The following is a 23,356-nucleotide window of genomic DNA, read 5'->3' on the forward strand; positions in this document are numbered from 1 at the left end:
CGTTGGTTCATTTTGTGGGAGGCCTACCCACGCTACGTCTTACTACATTTACTACCAGGTCGGAATTGCGACTCGCTAAGAAGATCCAGCGAGAAACTCAGCGGACTGATGTTTAGGTTACGCTTCTTTGCCGAGCTCGACGAGTACGGCTGAAAGCGTCTAATACTAAAATTATCGGATCTGATGGACCCGTAAAGACGTGTCTAGGTCGTTAATTCATATGTAGAGTTTTCAAGAGTAAGGCAGATGATTGTTTTTATTTTTATATCTATAGATGTGTTTTTCTCTCGGTACGCTTGGCTGATATTACAACGTGAATAAGGGCACTACCTCTGAATAAAATCGAGACATGAGTTCAAAGTTTCAATTTAATTTATAAAAGTTCTTCCCCCACCAATCAAATCAGAAGGCACGACTGCTTTGCCGCAAAAATAGGCCAGATGGGAAACAAATGCCTTCCTACCAGTATATCTTCATTCTTTATTCAAGTTGTTGAGATAGCCCTTTAGACATAGATTCTGAAATGTAATCAAAACAGTAAAACATATTAACAGAGTTGGTATGAAAAAGATCCATGTGATTTTTAAGCTGAAATATTTTCGTCTTTCGTTGCTTTCCTCAAAGTGCATTTTCGCATGACAAAGCTGTTGATCTTAACTATTAATTTTCAGTTGACTAGTTACAGTTTGTTGGACAACATTTAATTACATTAACAATAATTTCTGGAAGTATTTCAAGTAATGTTTTTAAGGATTAGGATTATTTTAAACTTTTGTTACTTGACTAGATGTAATCGTTGATGGTTTTAAGACTGTAAATTTTTATTGTTATCGATTTAAAAGTTTTCTCTCGAGAAAAATCTCTCGTTGTCAAGGTCGGGAGCGAGATCGTAAAATCGATTTTCTTTATCGATTTCAGCATCCCGAATTAGTTTCGTTACTATTTTTGTATGTTTCCGCGAGTATGTTTACTTGTATGTGGAAGGTTATGGAGTGTATGAATTCGATTTTGAAATGGTTGCTTTGGACACAAATTATATTCGTATTTTAGTTGCGAGTGAGCGAATGGTAGCTGGTGAATGTATTAAAAAAAAACGCGCTTCGATAGTTCTATAAACTAAATATTAAAATACTGTCCCGATAAGCGTAAATCGAAATATTATAATAAAATGATTGTACAGTCTTCGATGATTTCATACGTGTGAAAATTAAAAGAATGTAAACACAAGAACAAAAAAAAAAACAATATTTTTGTTTGTCTGTTTGTTACGGCGAATCTCCGAAGCCGCTGAGACTGAGATTAGAGATATTAAGCTGTAAATTGCTTGTAATTAAAGCAAAGACCACCATGTTCAAATTAATCCGATGCTTGAACCATAACAACTCAAGATTACATTTCCTTACGTTAAATCAGAAAGAAAAAACAAAGTTTTTTATTCTATTTTCGCTTTTAAAACGCTCGGATTGACAATGCTCACATCCAACGCTTTCATCAGTTGAATTCTCTAAAACGAACATTCGAAATACAAAATTTCTAACGGCCAGCAATTCCAATATTGAAAATTAAAAGCGGAAATTCATTCAATTTTGAATTCGAAATAAACTTCAAATTTGGAGCACAAGCGGTCCATCATAGTTCTGGAATTGGTTGAAAGGCGCAGGGAGGTCAACTGCAGTGCAGGCCACAGGTGGGGATGCTGATGCCAACCCCTCAGTATCGGAGTTCCAGTCTTCGGGGTCGGACGTGTCGACCGGGCGTAACTTTGTTACACGCGCGCCAAAATACGATACGATTATTTTTTTCAATTATTATTTTGTTCATCTGTGATTGTGCCAGTGCTGTGATTTACTCAAATGATTGTGTCGTAGTGATCGTTCATGAGCCGGTATGGATGGTGAAAACCGTATCATCTTGAATGTTGGCGGTATAAGGTGAACCTTAGAAAATTTTTGATGTATTATTAAAAGTAGCTTCTTTAAAAGTATTATTAAAACTTGCTTTTAATACCATTTATCCCTCTTGTTTCCTTATCTTATTTATTGTCAATGGTTTTGTTATTAGAATTATACTTATTGATAATCAAGCACGTGTGAACTTAAATAATACTTATAGTGTAAGATATTTAGTGAGGTCTCCTGAAATATTTTTAACCATCCTGAGTAATATATTAAACTAATGTTAAGTTTACGCGCTTAAAGTGATAAGTTAGCAGAGCATTTACTGCCACAAAATGTGTTTATTTCGTAATCTTCCAAATCCTACTCTAGTTTTGTATTTCACGTAAAGCACACAAGGGTAGAGCTCGCTCTACATTTTTCTCTATCTAATAATTATGTCCGATTTTCTACTCGTGATATAAGATTATTTTAATAGCGCACTCTATAGTTGTAGACGTAATTAATATTTCGGCTTAATCTCGCTTTTTTCTACTCTTATTTCACCAATGTGAGGTGAAAAAAATAAACTTTCAATAAAAGATGTGGTGACTGCTTATTTAATATCCGGAATCCTCTTTTCGAGAAAATGACATATGAAGACACGTTCATCTCTATTATTAGTGTAATATCAATAAATACGTTTTTATGTTTCAAACCTTTTAAAACATCGGAAATTATATTTAAAGAAGTGAATAGATTGTGATCACAATTTCAAGATTCAACTGTTAAATTAATGGTGATGATATACTGATTCTATACCTATCTTCTTCTTCTATATATATATAAATGAATTGCTGTTCGTTAGTCTCGCTAAAACTCGAGAACGGCTGGACCGATTTAGCTAATTTTGGTCTTGAATTATTTGTGGAAGGCCAGAGTAGGTTTAAAAGGTAGATAAATATGAAAATGCTCGGAAATAAATAAAAATAACAATTTTGTTTTCCCTTTGATGTGTCCCCCGTCGGACGGATTCCTTTTGTTTGTTTTAAGTTTATTTTATACAAAATTTTAGAGGTCTTTTATTTATCGATAGAGGCACTACGAAGTCTGCCGGGTCAGCTAGTATTGTATATTTCTTTCTATCATTATGAGTTGTAATATCCGAGAAAAGTTTTAACAATAAGCTAGTAAAGAAAAGCTGGCGGTGGTTAACTAATCAGCATGGTAGCTTTCTTGTTGTTTACTTTCGCTAACAAACCAGTAAACAGCTTACACGCGACGGTCGATCGTGCTCTTGACAATGTTAATTGTTGGCAGGTCATCAACTATCAGTGAGTGTGAATGAATTGATAAATTTTCATATCAGTCAATTGTGGTAGGGCATTTTCTATCTACAAATTCGCATTCTTTCACGAAGCTATGCAGTTTGAAGCACAGGACAAACATATTACAATATTTGAGATTTCATTCCCATCAAACTCAAGTACACAATTATTCTGATCCTATTGATTTCAGTGGCCCCTTAAAACCATATACGTGGTCGTGCGTTTATCGATTTCACTAACAATCGTTTCCACTCTTGTATTTTTCAGCCAAACAAATATTCAAATTGATGCATATGTCGGCAGCGAAAATAGTTCGAATTCACAATATACGGGCCGGCAGTCAGAATGTCAAGTCTCAAACTAGGTCGGAGCTAGCTAGTATTTGGGTTTTTAGATTTATTAATTGCTTTTGGCTTAATTAAATATAAATAATAACAAAAAATAAAGGGGTTGGTATAATTTATTCCTTCTATAACTTAAGCAATGGCCTTATAAGTCCAATTTTAGTATACCTATATAATGGCATAAATTGTGAGATCATTGTCAGAGATGCAGAAAACTTTAAGGATTGTAAAATCTTTGGTTTTAATTCAGTCAGTAGACGTGATCTGCATTTTTTTTTTGCTTATATGGTTGGACGAGCTCACAGCCCACCTGGTGTTAAGTGGTTACTGGAGCCCATAGACATCTACAACGTAAATGCGCCACCCACCTTGTGATATAAGTTCTAAATTCTATAGTTACAACGGCTGCCCTACCCTACAAACCGAAACGCATTACTGCTTCACGGCAGAAATAGGCAAGGTGGTGGTACCTACCCGTGCAGACTCACAAGAGGTCTTACCACTGCTATCTTTGCGATAATGTTCAATAACGAAACTGGAAAGGAATTGTTTTACGTAAATGAATTGAAGACTTGTTGTATGGTAGAATTTCGATTATTGAATACTAGTACTTAAAAATCTAAAATATGTTCAGTGGCGTGCAATTAGAGAGACCTATGTTCAATAGCTATAGGCTGATGTGTTTAAAAATCTGTTGAGATTTTTGGCTTTTTAATTGTTTCTTGGTCTAATGCGCATTCGTGAACCTTTCGATTCGTGATTTTCGAATTGATCAAATGGTAAGACCTCGGAGCCTAGGTTCTTTTACTTTTATTTTTTATTACTTAAATGGGTAGACGAGCTCAAAGCCCACCTGGTGTTAAGTGGTTACTGGAGTCCATAGACTTCTACAACGTAAATATAAATTCTAAATTCTATAGTTACAACGGCTGCCCTACCCTACAAGCCGAAACGCATTACTGCTTCACGGCTGAAATAGGCGGGGTGGTGGTACCTACCCGTGCGCACTCACAAGTGGTCCTACCGCCAGTAAAATCACGTAGGTATTTCTGCGTGTCCAGTTACTAGTCTGAAACTTTTTATAACTGTTTTGAGAGACCTTGAACCCGGTCGACGTCAGAACTAATGTTCAGTTTTCCTAACTAGTATCCATACGTTTCAGACTTTTCTCGAACAATTATTCCAGATCTTCTCTCGATATTCTATCTCGATCTTTGTGTTGTATAAGTTATTAGTCATCTGGACCAATGTATTTTGTTATGAGGGTTGATTTCATAGAGATATTTACTTGGATTTGTGTGTCCTATAACGCGGAAGTTGTTTATAGGTATAGGCTGTAAATAGGTAAATGACGCTATGTAAAAAGATTAAGTCTGGAAACATATAGTCCTTCTTTATTCTTTATTATATACATAATTAATATAATACAGTAATTGCGAAAAGTAATAAAATGACGAGCTTAACTCAACAATTGAGTTATCTACCAGCTAACCGTTCTTAAAGAAGGAAAGCTTTACATGAGTGGGTAGAAGAGTAAAATCTAATCAATTAACTTATTGATACAATACACAATAACAATAATAAAAATAAAAAACACTAATACATAATATATAAGGCTATATACATACACAATTACACACATAAATAACATATACATACACGTACATATATAATGAAATATACACGTACCTATGTAACGAAATACATATATAATGGAATTTTTTACTGGTGGTAGGACCTCTTGTGAGTCCGCACGTGTAGGTACCATCACCCTGCCTATTTCTGTCGTGAAGCAGTAATGCGTTTCGGTTTGAAGGGTGGGGTAGCCGTTGTAACTATACTGAGACTTTAGAACTTGTATCTCAAGGTGGGTGGCGCATTTACGTTGTGGATGTCTATGGGCTCCAGAAACCATTTAACATTAGGGGGGCTGTGAGCCCGTCCACTCATCTAAGCAATAAAAAAATAAAAAAATAGATACATAAGTCGCGAAGTGCTTACAGGCAAATTAAAACTTTTCTCTACCTATTCGCTAGTTATCTAAGGGACTAAGCTTCCAGCTTTGTGTGGAAGGCTAAATGGGCTTACGGGCCAACCTGAGAGAATTTGCTAACAATAACCCTAGCTAGAGCAGTACTACGTAGGATCTTTTTTTTTATTACTGAGATTGGTGGACGAGCTCACAGCCTGGTGTGAAGTGGTTACTGGAGCCCATGGACATCTATCATGTAAGTGCGCCACCCACCATGAGGTATAAGTTCTAAGGTCTCAGTATAGTTACAACGGCTACCCCACCCTTCAAACCGAAACGCATTACTGCTTCACGGCAGAAATAGGCGGGGTGGTGGTACCTGCCCGTGCGAACTCAAAAGAGGACCTACCACCAGTAAATCTACCGCCGGATCGTAATAGTGACCCACTGAGAAGATCCGGCGAGAAATCTAATTGGCTGTGTTTATGGGTTGATCCCTCGTCCAACTCTTCGTCTTAATCGATGAGTTTGACGAGGTCGGTGACCGGTGTTTCAAGAGCCTAAAAGCACCGAGAGTGAATACGGGGGATTCGATAAGACATGTTTCTAAAGACGGTGGCTTTTCGTTGCCCCGTCCGTCACCTGGGTCAGACTGGGATGAACTTACGTTATGATGTGTATGGGCTCAGATAGTAACGGAATTTTTTACTTGTATAAAAAAAAACCTACCTTAAGACATGAGGTTAAAGACCCAATTGCGTTGCATAATGGTTGTCACGCCAATAAAACTAGAACGCATCATTTCTCATTATGTATATATCTTAAAATATATGGATATGTGCTGACATGATTCTTCGCCTAAAATGCTGCCCTTTGAGATTTGGACGATACTACATATGGCCATTATTGCCATGATATTTGTCCTTGAAATTTATTTACGAGTTCGTCTCTGTATACATATTTTGTTTCCAAAATAAGAAGTTTTCCGTCTGTCTGTCTACAAAAACGACTACCAAAAATTTTCAGATTTGTTTTTCTCCCTCAAAAATAATGGTGGGTATTATTTATCATCGTGTAATCCCAAAGGCTTACTCCCACGTGTCCAGCTCGCAGTAGTATGATCCAGCGATTAAAACACCCCGTAAAATAAAGTATGCTACAACCAAATGAATAAATAAAAACCTAATTGCCAAAAATGTATTTCTTGTTTTATATTTTATTTCTATGTTGCACAGTTAAGAGAAACTGTGTGAGTAGCTAACGTAAAACTGTGGTTTCCCTTGAGTGCAATAAACTGGACGATTTGAGGCTATAATCAAACGTTATTTAAAGATCCTGACCTTTTAGAAGACCTTTAACCCTTTCTGGTAGTTCTATTGTCGGGACATCAATTTTTGTTTGCTTACGCTTCCTAGTTTTTCAGAAGAATTTTATGTGCCTTAGAAAGTTTGTCGAGCGCGCCCGAGAAATCTCCCAAAATAGGAAAATTGATAAGTCAAGATGGGCTCATAGATAAGACGCCCGGTGCATTCGTATCGAGCGATGCTATTGTGCTAGTAAATTCCGCTGCTAATTACCATTTTTTTAATTGAATTTTCTTCAACCGACATTCGCGAATGACTTCCGCGGCGAAGGAATAACAGCGTGTAATAAAAATGAAGCCCGCAAAAAATGTAATTTGCGTAATAACTGGTGGTAGAGCGTTTTGTGAGCCCACGCGGGTAGATACTGCCAAAGCCGGGAGCAGCCTTTGTTGCAGAACTAGGACTTAGAACTCTAGTTCAAGTTGGGTGGCGATATTTAAGTTGTTAATGTCTATGATTTCCGGTGATCATTTAACACCGGGTAAACCATTAGCTAGTCCATTCGTCTAAGAAAAAAAAGCCCATCAGTTTTATCAGCATTGTCAATAACAGATTACGCATTACGAAATTCTGTCTCCTCGAAGGCATTTAAAATATTCAATGTATCCGAGCCGCTAAATGCGAGGCTATAAATTAATTTACGTAGTTCTTGCCTTAGAGCTCACGTGTCGACATTTTATTACGTCCCCCGGGAGGTCGCCGTTTCCCGAGGATATAAAAGGACCTTCCCAGTCGAGAGACACCGCGCGAATCTATTTTAAGATTTTATATAAAAGAAAAATTATACACAACCCTTTGACTTTCGTGATTATTTTTAGTTCTAATACGGAATCGGACCATTGATACGGAAGTCCGGAGACGCGGTTACATAATGGTGAGCTCTGATTACCGCTAAACAAAAATACGGACAAACAAACAACTGGTACTGCCCCGATACCATAACGATTAACGCTGGCGTTTCACAGGGTTCGATGCTCTCCCCCACGATTCCCATCCATGACAGCATGGAGGATCCGTGATACATTGGCCATCAGAAACTCTCTCGGAGCGTGGTTCACGAGAGACAATCAAAATTTTTGTCTGAAGTGGAAAGCTCTCTGGGGCCAGTCTCTGAGTTTTTTATTTATTGCTTAGATGGGTGGACGAGCTCACAGGCCACCTGGTGTTAAGTGGTAACTGGAGCCCATGGACATTTACAACGTAAATGTGCCACCCATCATGTGATATAAGTTCTAAGGTCTCAGTATGACTACAACGGCTACCCCACCCTTCAAACCGAAACGCATTACTGCTTCACGGTGAAATTAGTTCAATTCAATCCGTTGAAGACACAGGTTTGCGCGTTCACTACTAAACAGAAGCAGGTGAAAATGACGAAAATCCATCCAACTATTTTATTTTTATTAGCATAGTAGCCTGACAGCCCACCTAATGGTGAGTGGTTACCGTCGCCCATGCACTTCAGCAATGCCTGGAGCAGAACCGAGCCGCAGCCTCCCGTTAAGTATTCTCCACAAGCCTCGTTTGAAGAAGGACATGTCAATAGCGCTCGGGAAACACCGTGGAGGGGAGCTCATTGATATGGCTTTGATAAGCCGGATGATACGTGGCAAAAAATATCTCTGGAAATGCACGGTCGATGAACGCAGTGGCTCCAGGTAGAATGGATGAATACTACTCTGGTGGCGAGCGGTGCAATGGTACAAATGAGATCATGGGAGCAATCAATCAAATTAAGGTTGAATTTTCCAAAAATCCATCTTAAGCGAATGCTTATAACATTAAGGAGCTTTGTAAAAAGAAGACGAATGTCCCGTTAACAATGAATATAATATGGGCTCGCAATTTAAAATCAATTACGATTAAAATCAATCTATCCTTTAAAAATAATTAAAAAAAATATCGATTTTCGAAATCTTTCCAATGAAACTCCTGTTCATCAATTGAAACGATAATAAAAAATCGATAATTGAAGTTTGCGTCAATGAGATTTTATTAGCATCTCGTTTCTTGGTCAACGTGGGGTTAAGGAAATCGAATTGGTGATCTTTCGATGGAAAAACGAACTTTGCGCTATTACTAGATAGTTTATTGTGGCATAAATGTCAGGAGTTACGGAGGAAATGTCGTGTGGTCTAACTGCTGAGCGACCAGCGTATGTGTTTTCAGTATTTTGTGGTGCTATATGATGATGCTAATTTTTGAATTTGGTCGACTTATTCGATTGGTAATTTCTTTTTGTACAGCTAATCTTACAATGACAAAAACAAGTTAAATAGAATAGAGTAGATGAAGAATGCAAACTCATGATACTCTTTGAGTGTCTATAACCAGAGTGTTCTTTTGTCTTTTGGATGAATGGACTATCTCATGGAGCATTTAGTGTTGAGCGGTTACCAGAGAAGATATATGTACATCAAAATTGTCAATGCCATCACTCACCTTGAGACATGAGGTCTATGGTCTACGTTTTTATAGTACAAAGGCTGCCCATCAGTCAAACCGAAACGCATTACTGCATCTTGGCAGAAATAATTTGTTACTTGGTTTTAAATCACACTCTAATATTAGGCATCTATAAAATGATTTATTACCCAATTATAAAAACCTACACATGAATGACAGAGATTTTTAGAAAAAAGTAGACCCGAACTAATATTCACCCGGTACAAAATTGAATATAAAAACTTAAAAAATCGAGGTTAATCGTTTTCGCGAAAGCTCAAAGCTAAAGCCTTCAAGGCCATTGTGCCCAAAAAATCTTGCTCGTCTTTGACGTCACCAAAGATTGATTGAACGTCGTGACTTTTAACGGCCCGAATCCACTACCATTACTGGATATTAGCTTTTTATGAGCTTAAGCCCACGACAATTGTATATTATAAAACATGGATTTTTTTAACAAATCGTATGAATCTAAGGATGCGCTTTTTTAGATTCTACTCACAAAATATTTCACTATTTTGTATGTATTTAAAAAAAATACTGATTTTGTAGAACTTTGAGTTTACATGATCCCCGATAGTGAGTGGTTGCCATAGCTTATGGACCTAAACAATTCCAGGTGCACAGCCAAATCGAAAACTACTAATTATTTCACAGATTAAACAGTTTAAGACATTCTTTAGGCTACAAGTCACCCCAGCTGATTGTAGTTAATGAATACCGAGAGAATATAAACAGATTTCAAGTAACAAATGTGTCAAACAAGATAGTGTTACGCGCTGGGGTTCGGGATAAATAAAATTCTACCGAAATGCAAATCAAAAATTGTATTCTACACTTAAAACACTTTAAAAACACTTTAAAATTCTCAATTCGCTTCTTCCGCTTCGCTTCAGGTGATCCGTGCGCTGTTTCGCTTCGAGTAGTTCCGATTACTAGCTGACTGCGTGCCATCTCTGTAACGTTTATACAGTTGAGACGAAATCCCTAGAATCGTAGAGAATAATCCACAAATCTAGTATTGTGTGTTTCCGCTATCTGACAATAGATGGCGTAGTACTTCTCGAACGTTCTAAATGCTACTAGATCCATCGATATTCTTTCGACTATTCGGCGATAGATGGCGTTACTCTTACCGGCGTAACAATAGTAACAAATATGTCGGTCTGAACCTGTATGCTTAGAACATTTTTTTCCCAAACAAAGCTTTAGATCCTTAACCTTTGACTGGCTCGGTAGTGTAGTAATTAGCGTCATTGACAGTTACGCCGATAGTCGTGGGTTCGATTCCCACATTGCGCAAACAATGCGTGATGAACAAGTTTGTTTGCTATTTGTCTGGCTGTTTATTATCTATATACGTATGCATTTAAACGCGTATAAGTATGTATCTTACTCTCTAGTATATATACCACAGGTAAATAAATTAAGGGCCGGATAACCGTGTGTGATTTGTTATCAGTTATTCTTTTTTTTGCCTATTCCTTGGCATTGATAATTCTCATAAAGAACGTGTACACTCACTCCAAGATAAGTATACTGGTATGCATTTACATACATTACACAATTACATTACACAATAAAAATTAGGTTTCATTTACTATTATTTTAATTTCAACTCTCATTTCTATTCCTCTATGTTCGTAACGTAGTAATCATTCGATTTCGACTGTTCAATAAATTCGCGTAGTAAAAATCAAAATCGCACTATTACAATTAGCGTAATTACTAGTGGTAAAGTGTTTTTTGATCGCGTATTGATAAGTACCTCCAGTCCGCCTATATCTACTGCTAAGTTTTAATGCGTTTCGGTGTTTAGCTTGCAAAAAAAAAGTTTGTAGCTGGTGGTAAGACCTCTTGTGAGTTCGCGCGGGTAGGTAGCACCAACCTGCCTATTTCTGCCGTGAAGCAGTAATGCGTTTCGGTTTGAAGGGTGAGGCAGCCGTTGCAACTATACTTGAGACCTTAGAACTTACATCTCAAGGTGGTTGGCGCACTTACGTTGTAGATGTCTATGGGCTCCAGTAACCATTTAACACCAGGTAGGCTGTGAGCTAATCCACCCATCTAAGCAATAACAATAAAAATAAAAGATATGTGGTGTCCTGGGACACCAGATAGGAACGAAGTTCCCTATTATATTTTTTTTTAAGTTCTGTTCGAGGTATAAAGAAAATAGTTATTTGGGTACTATGCTTTATTTATTGATAAAATACAAAAAAAAAACTACTTTACAAAGTTATCAACTTTATTTTATTCACAATGATTTATAAAAAAAATATAATAATAATATACAAAGACACAGCTGTAATAACCGTCATCACGTAGACTATACGTTAGACAATGTATAGCCATCATACTAAGACTGTACATAAATAATAAAAATCTTACGTTACGGACGTTTTTTCCCGGTTAGGGTACCCCTCCGCATCGTCCCATAAGAAACTTCGTTCCAAAAACTTGCGTAGCCTTATTAAGACGTCTTTGAACTATTTTTATATTCTTAATGACGTATAGAAGCGCGGAGATCTTCGAACACATGGAATTAAACGTGATATCAATTTTAATTTCGCCACATTGCGGCTGTATCGCTTCGCATTAGGCCGTCATCGGGTACATCAAACACATTGTTTGTTCTATTCAAGTTTATTTAAAGATTTCCTCCACTGAATGCTAGAATGTAGAGCGTTTTCCGCTGATTGCTGACGAGAGCAGAGCGTACCTGGTGTCACGTGTGTAGAGCCTTTGAGAAGCTGACTTGATGACTCAGTTTTGGTGAAAATAGGTAAGATTTTGAATTAAATTGCGGCTTAAACGTTTATAAGGTCATTGTCAAATTTGGTTGAAACATTTATCTTTTACAATTTCCAGTATTTTAAGCTTTAAGTGGTGTGGTTTAACTCTCACGTGTGTGTACCACCCTGCCCTTTTCTTCCATGAGCCATTATTCTGTAAAAACGGAGACTTAAAAATCATGTCTTAAGATGGGCGACGACATTTATGTGGTTGATGTCTATGGGCTCCGGTGACCACTTAACACTAGATATGCCATGTGCTCGTCCACTCATCTTAGCAGTAAATAAAAAATAGTAATTTGTAAGTTTTTATGACGGTTAACAGCGTTTTTTTTTTAAATTATAGAGTATTCGTGAAATTTTATCGCTTACCTAGGCTATGTGCACAGGCCGATTCGCTGCCAATTTGTGTTCAACCTAGGAATAACACAACCGAGAGTGGGCGATAAAATCAACCAACTTGTAAAAGTTTTTCTTGTTAATTTTTAATCAATACAACATAAACTTAGACAATTTAAAATTTTACTGTTTTCAATTACGAATACAACGTAAACTAGACAATTTAAAATTTACCTGTTTTTTTTTATTGTTTTTTTTTATTTTATTGCTTAGATGGGCGGACGAGCTCACAGCCCACCTGGTGTTAAGTGGTTACTAGAACCGGTAGACATCTACAACGTAATTGCGCCACCCACCTTGAGATATAAGTTCTAAGGTCTCAGTATAGTTAGAACGGCTGCCCCACCCTTCAAACCGAAACGCATTACTGTTTCACGGCAGAAATAGGCAGGGCGGTGGTACCTACCCGTGTGACTCACAAGAGGTCCTACCACCAGTACAGTTTTCAATTAAGAGGGTAGAGTTGTCGTTGAATACATTTAATATTGTGTTTTTAAATTATCTCTATATACTAATGTAGAATTGGGATCGTGGAGTATAAAATAAGACTATATATACCACGGTTGCATTTATATTGTTCTTTTCCAAAATCTTCATTATTTATCATAATTAAAAATTAACTGCCACTTTTTACGTCTTGCTTATTAAATCGTCTTCGCCATCTTGCTTTTCTCTGTAATTCTCTTTCCCTTTCTTATAGTTCTCTCTCTCACTCACATCTTAACTTTCCGTTCCACATAATTTTTATACGTTCCGTTCTCACCAATCATACACTAATAAGCTATATACGACATACTAGGCGTTCCCATTTTCCCAGTTCGCAGGGTTTCGCAAGCCCGTGTTTTTTCAAATTTTTAATTCAAATAAAATTAAATATATTAGATTCCTCCCGAGCTCTTTCTGTAACTCTTTGGTTTAGAAATAAATGTACCCTTTGCCTAGGTGACGTCGCTTACTGTTTTTTTAACGTTTTTTTAAATAACGAATCTAAATAAGGATTTATTCTTGCAACACTAAAGCGACAATAGCATGTCATATCAATATCAATCACGAACGTACTGACGTCAACGGTGGTTCTAAAAAGTTAACTCTTTGGCGCCTGGATCTGATTTAGGGACTCTGAATAGGAAGTAGCAGGCTCTATTAATGGAAACTTATTGACAGGGCGTATTATTTTTATTGTTATATTAATTTTTAGCGTAATTATTTTTATTACACGATTTTTTTCCTTCACCGTGGAAGTCATTACTGAAAAATTTGTAAGCTACGTACGTTATGTATTTCATCAGAAAAATCGATATTTGCCTTCAGGGCTCGAACACCGAACGACTACTTCCTTATAAGGGAGAATGTGTACGGTTCACCTAATGGAGACTAATTGCAATAGCTCGCAGATATGTATTAGCAATACCGAAATCATTAAGAAGAAAATAAAAAAAAAAACTACTCCAATTATCCAAACGTGGTTCGAATTGGAACGTGTCAGTGGCAAACCAAACATGTGGTCAATCTTCATTATTAAGGCTTAACCGCAAACGTTTTTGCAATTTAGAATTTCCAATTTCGTGTTTTCAATCGTGCGCACGAACCCAGCCAATTTAATAAAAAACTTCTTCTTTTTCTCCAGCTTATCTCACTAGGTGGGGTCGGCACAGCTAATTTTTCTCTTCGAACCCACGACCCTCGGCGCAACAGTAAGGAGCGCTAGCTACTACACCACCAAGTCAGACATTTAAACGACTGCGGATAATAACATGTACTTTTAGGTTAGGAATATTGTGTTCTTTTTTTTTATAATAAATAAATTTATGTATTAAAACATAATTATATTTAAACGACTTAACTCGTCCTAAAATTTAAACTAGTCTTTCGATATTGCTCTATTGCGCTTTCATAAAATATTACAATATCGCGGTCTGTATAATGTCCATCCGCCGAACCCACTTTTATGGTGGCTGATGGAATTCACATTGCGATATCTATGGGTTACGCTAACCACTTATAAAAGCGCGGGAAATCCATAAATCAAACTCCCAAATATACATTTTTTTTGTGCAAATTTGTGTTTCCCGAACAATCTCACTAAAAATGTAACACTCATTACTTCTAATGGAAGCTCATATAATTTGTGGTGCGTTTTATTTTTACAGCTACTGAATGCTAATTGTGTTACGTCAGTAGCTGTCTGGTATTTAGACCTTACCGAGTAGTTATTCATATGAGGTGTCAATGGATCGCTGTTAGTGCCTTTACCATATGTTGTGAAGATCTTACTGTTTGCTTTGAGAGAACTATTCTTTTGATTGGTCTTTTACCTTCTGCATTGACAGATATATTAGCCTTTACCTACGAAGTTGCCGTTTACTATACAGAAATCTAAGTATTTTTTTCAAAATATAGATGTATACTACTTTTGTCAATAAAGGTATGCACCCATGGGATCGACGGATCTCTGCAATCGCAGTTATAGTTTCTCAATGCTCTTTTTGAAAGGCACGTTGTACTGAGCTGTAGAAGTTTTCCAAACTTCGGAAAAAAAGTAATTTGTCGGTACAAGGTCTGGCGAGTACTGCGGATGACGCAAAACTTCAGACCCTAGCTCTTGTAGCCAGAACCCATTTGTTGTTCCATATGAGATCGAGCGTTCTCGTGTAAGAGCAGCAGGGGCGATTGACCAAGGCTGACCGGAGATTCGCAAGCTTCTCCATCATTGCGTCCAGTTCCTCACAATGCACATCAGGAATAGCGCTACTGCCACTTGGCAAGAAACTGTGATGAATTATAGCGGTAGTAGACCATAAAACAGTGACTATGATATTTTAAGGGGCAGTTTTTCGTTTGGGGCCTTACCTGGGTCCTGTGACCCAGCGTTCAACTAACATAATGACCGGTTACGATTATCAAAAAGAATCTTTTCTTATTGCAAGTGACAAATCGGTTCAAAATCCCTGCGATTCTGTGTTTGTTAAGCAATCCGAGGATTTTTTAATAGCTGTTTCCAACTGCGATAGATTGAGTATCGTCGGCTTCCACTATCGTATGTCAATCTTTGTTGTTGACTTTAGTTTTTGGGCGACCACAGGGCCATTTTTTAGATCAAAAGTTCCATGTCGGAAGCTTTCATTCGTTTGCAATTTTTACTTCACCCACGTCATTAATGTGAGCCGTTTGTGCGGTATTACTACCGCGACTGAACAAGTATTCAATACTTACTAGTCTTTTTATCGTGTCCATATTAATATCCGTGTAAATTTTTATAATTTACTAGTTTTACTAATTTATACCATATTCTAAGTATGTACACACGTAATTAGCCTTCATTCCCGCAAAGAACCAAAGGGAAACGGGGGTGACTGAAAATCAGCGCTGTTCGATTTATCAACCTTGAACAGCAATAGCTGAACCACCTCCTTTTGCCTTTTTCTCTTTTTTTTCTTTTCTTTTATTTGTATTTTATTTTATTTTCTGTGATGTGAAAGGCAATAAATGGTTTTTATTATTAATTATTATTATTATTATTATATTGATAAAAAAGATACAAGTGTAGTGATAACCAAAACATTTATTTATTCGGTACTTGAACCATTGTACCATGGTTCACTTGTGGACTAAATAATAATAATTGTATTTTTAATATCTTTTTTAAAATATATTATGTAATTAATAAGATTTTAAATAAATATAAATGAATAATAATAATAATGGTTGGTTCGAAGTAAGTATCAGTTGAATGGAATATTTGAAATGTATTCAACTGATAATTACTTTTAATAAATGTATCTTTTTTATTTGATTGGTTTTGTTAATTTTAAGTATGTTTCAATGACTGCATTTTTTTTTTATTACCTAGATATGTGGACGAGCTCAGAGCCCACCTGGTGTTAAGTGCATACCGGAACCCATAGACATCTACAACGTAAATGCGCCACACACCTTGAGATATAAGTTCTAAGGTCTCAGTATAGTTACAACGGCTGCCCCACCCTTCAAACCGAAACGCATTACTGCTAATTATAATAATTACAATTTACACATGTGGACTTGTTGTTGTCTGTAATAAAATAATTCATTCATTCATTCATTCATTCATTAATAAACAAATGACTGAATTGGAAAATATAGCTCCATATTTTTCAAAATAAAATTAATTTGAATTTAAAATTTATTGCCAGCCATACATAAATTACGTTTCAAATAATTCCGGTCACGGCCAGTATTCTGAAATGGCAATTTCATAGTAGTGAAGTAATACCACAAAAGAGTTCAGATTGTATAAGGCTTTACATATATCTAACATCATCACATGAAGCTCGCCCCATACTTTGAATAGTAAATAATTCTAAAAGGCGTCAATTTGATTTCCTTCTACTTCGCTGCGCTCATGAAAATAAATCGCGTCTCATTACTGAGAAAAGCCGTGTTACTTTTTTAACACTACTACGAATGAAGAATACAAAAAAATAAACATTCGCTTTATTAATATTAAATAAACGGGAATTCACACGAGATATTTGACTTTAAAAGTTCTGAAGAAGTGATACAAAAATATAAAACGGAGACGGCCAGGCCAAGGTCTTGAAGTTAGGGCTGCCGATGCAATTAAAATCTCAATGTTTTAAAATTAAAATCTTTTACTGGTGGTAGGACCTCTTGTGAATTCGTACGGGTAGGTACCACCGCCCTGCCTATTTCTGCCGTGAAGCAGTAATGCGTTTCGGTTTGAAGGTTGGGCAGTAGTTGTAACTATGCTGAGACCTTAGAACTTATATCCCAACGTGGGTGACGCATTTACGCTGTAGATGTCTATGGGCTCCACTTAACATGAGGTGGGCTGTAAGTTCGTCCACCCACAAATAAGCAACAAGCAACAAAAAAAAATTAAAAAAAAATATTGCCGACGAAGGCAGACAAAAATGCGGATAATCTAATGAAACTTTCGGAACACTATGCTAAGGGCACAGCTAAACATTTGTCTACAGATTTTTCTGAAGAGCCCATCTTAGCGACTGGTAATCGTAAGGTGAGACGCCGGGTGTACTCAAAACAAACGAAGCGATTATTCTGGTGTATACGTCACTCAAGCAGCTAATATTCTTTCTTAATAAATACACACGTATGAAAAAGACTTTTGCGACGTAGAAGTAACATTATTAATTTGATCCACACAGTCTAAAAAACATTATAACAATTATTATATAGCTTATTATTGGCAAGAAGCAGTAGTGATTTTTATGGATGGTCCCATCTTGCTTTGTAGACATTGTTCACTGTCACTTTGATCTCATGATAATATCTTAACATTTCAAGATATTGGAGTCATTCACGTTTATGGGTTCCTGGTAAAAATTCATCACGAGATCGATGGAGACCACTTGCTTTCCATCAAGAGAAAAAATAAGAGGTTGAAATGCTATCACAGCTGGAGTCATAGTAATAAAGATTTCTCGAAAACCGAGTAAAATTGAATAATATTTTTTCTCGTCAGAACCAACCCTGCGTCCGAATGTAAAGCGAAATACTTTTTTTTTAGACGAGCGAACTATGAGGTAAACGTGAACAAGAACTGAAAAGGATGACTCTTTTCAAAATATCCGTCTGTATTAATTTCATTTTTGAATTTTAATTTTAACATTTCGGTCTTTAGTGTTTCTCGACGTGCTCATCATCTCACTGCGCTTTTCATTCGTGGTTACTTAAATAGCTTTAGTTCTTCTTATTATTTGTATTCTCTTCCATTTAATGTGCCATAGAGGCATTTAGGGTTGTGTCGGGAAGAATACAGAAGCATGTTTGTGAAAAATTGCATTTTTGAACAATCTACCATTAGTCAATGAATAAGTAATCAAGGTTAAAAGCTAAGTTTATAAGTCAGCTCTAGTAGTAAAGCTTTGTCATCCAACAATCATTTCGTAGATAGAATTTCTATCCAAAACAAAAACTGAAGTCAAAATATTCCAACGTAGGTAAAATAACACAACTATCATACCCCAGAGACCTGAATAAGGCAGACGCCCTTATGAATCAAATAATAATGTATTTGACTTTGTCTAAAATAAATTAAAACATGCATCTGGTTTTAAATCTAATTCTTTTGCACGGATTTTTTCCCTTTTTTTATATGACGCGAGTAGCGCAGGGCTGGTCATTATGACGAACTTTGGAGGAGGCTTATGTCTAGCAGGAGCTGATGATGAGTATATTTAAAACAAATTACTGGTGGTAGGACTACTTGTGAGTCCGCGCGGTTAGGTACCACCACCCTGCCTATTTCTGCCGTGAACCAGTAATGCATTTCGGTTTGAAGGGTGGGGCAGCCGCTGTAACTATACTTGAGACCTTAGAACTTATATCTCAGGGTAGGTGGCCCATTTACGTTGTAGATGTCTGTGGGTTCCAGTAACCACTTAACACCAGGTGGGCTGTGAGCTCGTCCACCCATCTAAGTAATAAAAAAAAAACTAGTCGTAAATCGCCCTTACACTCGTTCCTTTTGAATCCACGTGAAATATTTATTATTTATGACTTTCATATTAGTTTTACAAAAAAAAAAAGTCAAATGAATTTAACGCTCTCATAATATAAGAATATTGAACTGAGTTCCAGACAGTACTTAGGATTCAGCTCACGAACAGAACCTTCAGAGGATAAGAAATACTATAATTCCGATTGATTTGCCAACGGTACGTCCTCAGAGTATTGACTAATTCAGAAAGGACAACTAAATATTCAAATTTATATAATTAACTATTATTGATGGTCGATATATTAAAATAATAAGATGATAATCACTACATAGTATGAAACAAAGTCGCTTTCTTTGTCCCTGTATCTGTCTGTCCCTGTGTATGCTTAAATCTTTAAAACTACGCAACGGATTTTGTTGCGGTTTTTTTAATAGATAGAGTGATTGAAGAGGAAGGTTTATATGTATAATAATATCCATTAAATAGTGGAGAAATCAATAATAAATTACAGTTTCCGAAGCGAAGCGAGGGCGGGTCGCTAGTTTTAAATAATGATTTAGGTAACCTTGTACTTTTGGTTGCTAATGATAATATCGATTCAGTGTCAATTATTTTTCACAAAGTCTAGAAAGTCTAGAGAGACCACATTTTTTAGTCTACTAGAAAATTTACAAGAAAAATAACTGCGTCTATAGTAGATATTGTCCTCGATAAGTTATAAATTCAGGTTTAGTGGCATTAAAAGTACACATGGTTTTTGGCCGACATTTTTAATATTACTGTTAAGTGTTTAAGAATTCGCAACTTCTCAGGGCTTTAATTAGTACAATGGTGAGAGATTTTTTGGAAAATTTGATTTAAAGTGATTTTTAAATTTTGAATTTTTCATCAACATGTAGGTTATTTGCTTCAAGCATAAACAAGAACTCCACATGACCACGACTGCTCTGCCAAGAGTAGCCGACTATAATGATGATGATCCTCCCATATCTTAAAAGCTAGTCACTCAAAATTAAACGGGTTAGTGTCGATAGAATCACTGCTTCAAGGCAAATATTTACGTTAGCTCTCTTCCTACGACACTAGTTTGATTCATGTCTACGGGTGTGAAGTAACCTTAACAGGCAATACCCACGCTCTGATGATAGTCGTCCTGGCCTAAAGGTAAGACGTCCGGTGCTTTCGTGTTGAAGCGATGCACCGGTGTTCGAATCCCGCAGGCGGGTACCAATTTTTCTAATGAAATACGTAGTCAACAATTTTTTATTTATTTTTTTATTGCCTTTGTAGGCAGACGGGCATACGGCCCACCTGATGGTGAGTGGCTAACGTCGCCCATGGACTTCAGCAATGCCAGGGGCAGAGCCAAGCCGCTGCCTACCGCTTAATACTCTCCACAAGCCTCGTTTGAAGAAGGACATGTCATAGCGCTCATAAATGTTCTCGATTGACTTCCACCGTGAAGGAATAACATCGTGTAATAAAAATCGAACCCGTAACATTATAAATTGCGTAATTACCACCACCCCGCCTATTTCTACCGTGAAGCAGTAATGCGTTTCGGTTTGAAGGGCGGGGCAGCCGTTGTAACTATACTTGAGACCTTAGAACTTATATCTCAAGGTGGGTGGCGCATTTACGTTGTAGATGTCTATGGGTTTCGGTAACCATTTAACACCAGGTGGGCTGTGAGCTCGTCCACACACCTAGGCAATAAAATAAAAAAATAATTGAGCTGTGTGTATATGGTTTGCTAGTGCGGGTGCATTAGTACCTGGAAGGGTAGCTGGTAAAGGTCCTTTCGAAGTCAAAGGTCAGGTCGAAATCAGTCGTCAGGGTGTTTCAAGTTATGATGAGATGAACTGGCATCAAACACCGCTCAACGCTAAGAAAATGACTAATTCAAAAGATCACAAAGTCGAAACTGCTTTCATTTTTACTCCGTTTTCAGTTTAAATTATTAATATTATGGGCTGCGGTAGTCCTTAAGCCACTTACTTATCTGAATGAGTAATGATTAATAAATGAGTGTAAATAAGTATTGGCATAACATAAACTTGCCAATGTCCATGATTACATAACATTCTCAATAGTTTACCGAAGTTAAGGTTCGTTGTTTTCTCGATGCTCTGATTTCCCTCGAGTACACCTGGAGATTCATTTGGTGTTACCAGTGTGATTTTTATTATGCTTTTTCTTATATATCATATTATTTCTGTAGAGGCTTCTTGTTGTTTGATCTTCCTGATAGAATTTGGTTAAGTGGACTAATTATGCTGGAGTTTGATTTTAAATAGTCTTAGACTGCTATTTACGTCCACCCAAATATTGCTGAAGTATCACCGTCGCTCTAGGTAGTTCACATGAGTGCTAAGTTGAGGTTTGAGGTCACACTTTGAAGTTGCACGTTCGCCACGTTCACTGGAGGTACATAGAAGTAACGTAAATTTTACATATGAAACATAGCAGAACTTGAGATAGGAATAAGGGTAGTCCCACGGGATTTGTTGACCATCATTGATTAAACATCACTATTTTAGACAAGTTTATTGTCCTGTTTTTTTATTTATTAAGGAAGGATTACTGGTGGCTCAAAGGTCTTTCCAGTTTCACCAGGACAGGTGGGCGAACAGAAGCTCAGCTAGGACGATCTATTCTCCTCATGTCATTGTTGACTAAAAATAAGAAAAGTTAATTCTGGTCAAACGATTGACGAAGCCGTATATGCCTAAAATAAATTAGAATCTCTTATCATAATTCAATCTGAAGCGTTTCCTGTAAAAACCTTAAGAGTACATCTCATTATCGAATTTAAGGAGAGCTTCCAAGTCTGTCAGTCTGCTCCGTTTGAAGGTTCCCAATAAAGTGGCTGCTACAAATTGAGGTGTATTTTCAAAAGCACTTACCAAAAACCGTTTGTACTAAGCTGACTTGAATAGACCACGCTCAAGGAATTTCTATGAATTGGCTTTTTAATAATGAGGGATTATCGGAAAAATGGAGGTCTGTGCGAGGAGTAGATTGGCGTTTCTCAGTGCGGGAAGGATACTTCATTAACTTATCATGATAGAAATAAATGGAAGTGTTACTAATAGCTTTACTTATGAGTCCGCACAGGTAGGTTCCACCACCCGTCTTAATTCAGCCGTGAAGCAGTAATGCGTTTCGTTTTGAAGGGTGGGGCAGCCGTTGAAACTATACTGAGACCCTAAAACTTTTATCTCAAGGTGGGTGGGGAATTTACGTTGTAGATGTCCATGGGATCCGGTAACCAATTTACATCAGGTGGGCCGTGAGCTCGTCCACTCATATAAGCAATAAAAAAAAACTTAATCTTTCACAATACCATAAATATCTCAGATGAAATTGTGTATAGCGTTCACTAATCAAAACAGGCTTTGACTTTACTATGGACTTGCTCTTGAACATTTATGAACGAATTCATAATAGGTAATCATGAACAAATTGACTTGATATTCAAACAATAATTAATCATTATATACCTAATCATCATTTAACTCAAAGAATCGTCTGTGATCTCGAAAATTGTAAGGTATTCGAAAAGTCATAAACAATTTAATAACAAAAAAAACGCGTGATTAAACTGTAAATAAAAGCAGTTTTAATTTTAGCAAATTCGAGATACCAGGTTCATCCAGATTCAGCTTCGATTTTTCGAGCAACCTTTTTCGGAGTGCTTCGTCGAGATACTCCTACCACTTTTCCGAGGTCCACCTGAAGTAATGAAACTCTCGACTCGTTTTCAACCGAATTATTCCACTACTAGCTGACCTGGCAGACTTCGTAGTGCCTCAATCGATAAATAAAACAAACTTAAGGAATCCGTCCGACGGGGGACACATCAGAGGAAAAACAAAATTGTTATTTTTATTTAATTCCGAGTATTTTCATATTTATCTACCTTTTAAACCTTCTCTGGACTTCCACAAATAATTCAAGACCAAAATTAGCCAAACCGATCCAGCCGTTCTCAAGTTTTAGCGAGACTAACGAACAGCAAATATTTTTTATATAATATAATATAGATTATTTGGATCAAGTACATACTGGTCTAAGGGCTTTTTGCATAGTCATAAGTTGAGCTGAAAGTAGATTTTGTTTTTAGATACGAGACTTACAAGGCGACCTTGAAGAAGATCCCCGCGACGCGGCTGTCCCGGCTGACGGAGGCGCTCGCCAACTACGACCCGGTGCTCAACGAGTATTTCTTCGACCGGCACCCAGGGGTCTTCGCGCAAGTCCTCAACTACTACAGGTAACGGTAATTTATCTAAGGAAAACCAGTTGCTACATTCTTAAATCTACTTCTTATTGACTCTAGTAGATCTTTTGACGTAACAACGTCTTATA

At 36.9% G+C, this 23,356-nt stretch overlaps 1 protein-coding gene across 1 annotated transcript in view; it reads left to right on the plus strand.

The window, feature by feature from the left end:
* The first annotated feature begins 1,736 nt into the window (after window positions 1-1,736).
* Window positions 1,737-23,356, plus strand: part of LOC114247074 (potassium voltage-gated channel protein Shaw) — a 217,318-nt gene continuing 195,698 nt past the window's right edge. Inside the window, exons 1-2 of the mRNA XM_089738287.1 lie at window positions 1,737-1,931; window positions 23,112-23,261. Of these exons, the coding sequence (XP_089594413.1) occupies window positions 1,888-1,931; window positions 23,112-23,261 (194 nt within the window). The 5' untranslated portion in view covers window positions 1,737-1,887. The remainder of the gene's footprint in view (window positions 1,932-23,111; window positions 23,262-23,356) is intronic.

This window comes from Bombyx mandarina, chromosome 03 (assembly GCF_030267445.1).
Source record: "Bombyx mandarina strain Sakado chromosome 03, ASM3026744v2".
Lineage (NCBI taxonomy): Eukaryota > Metazoa > Arthropoda > Insecta > Lepidoptera > Bombycidae > Bombyx > Bombyx mandarina.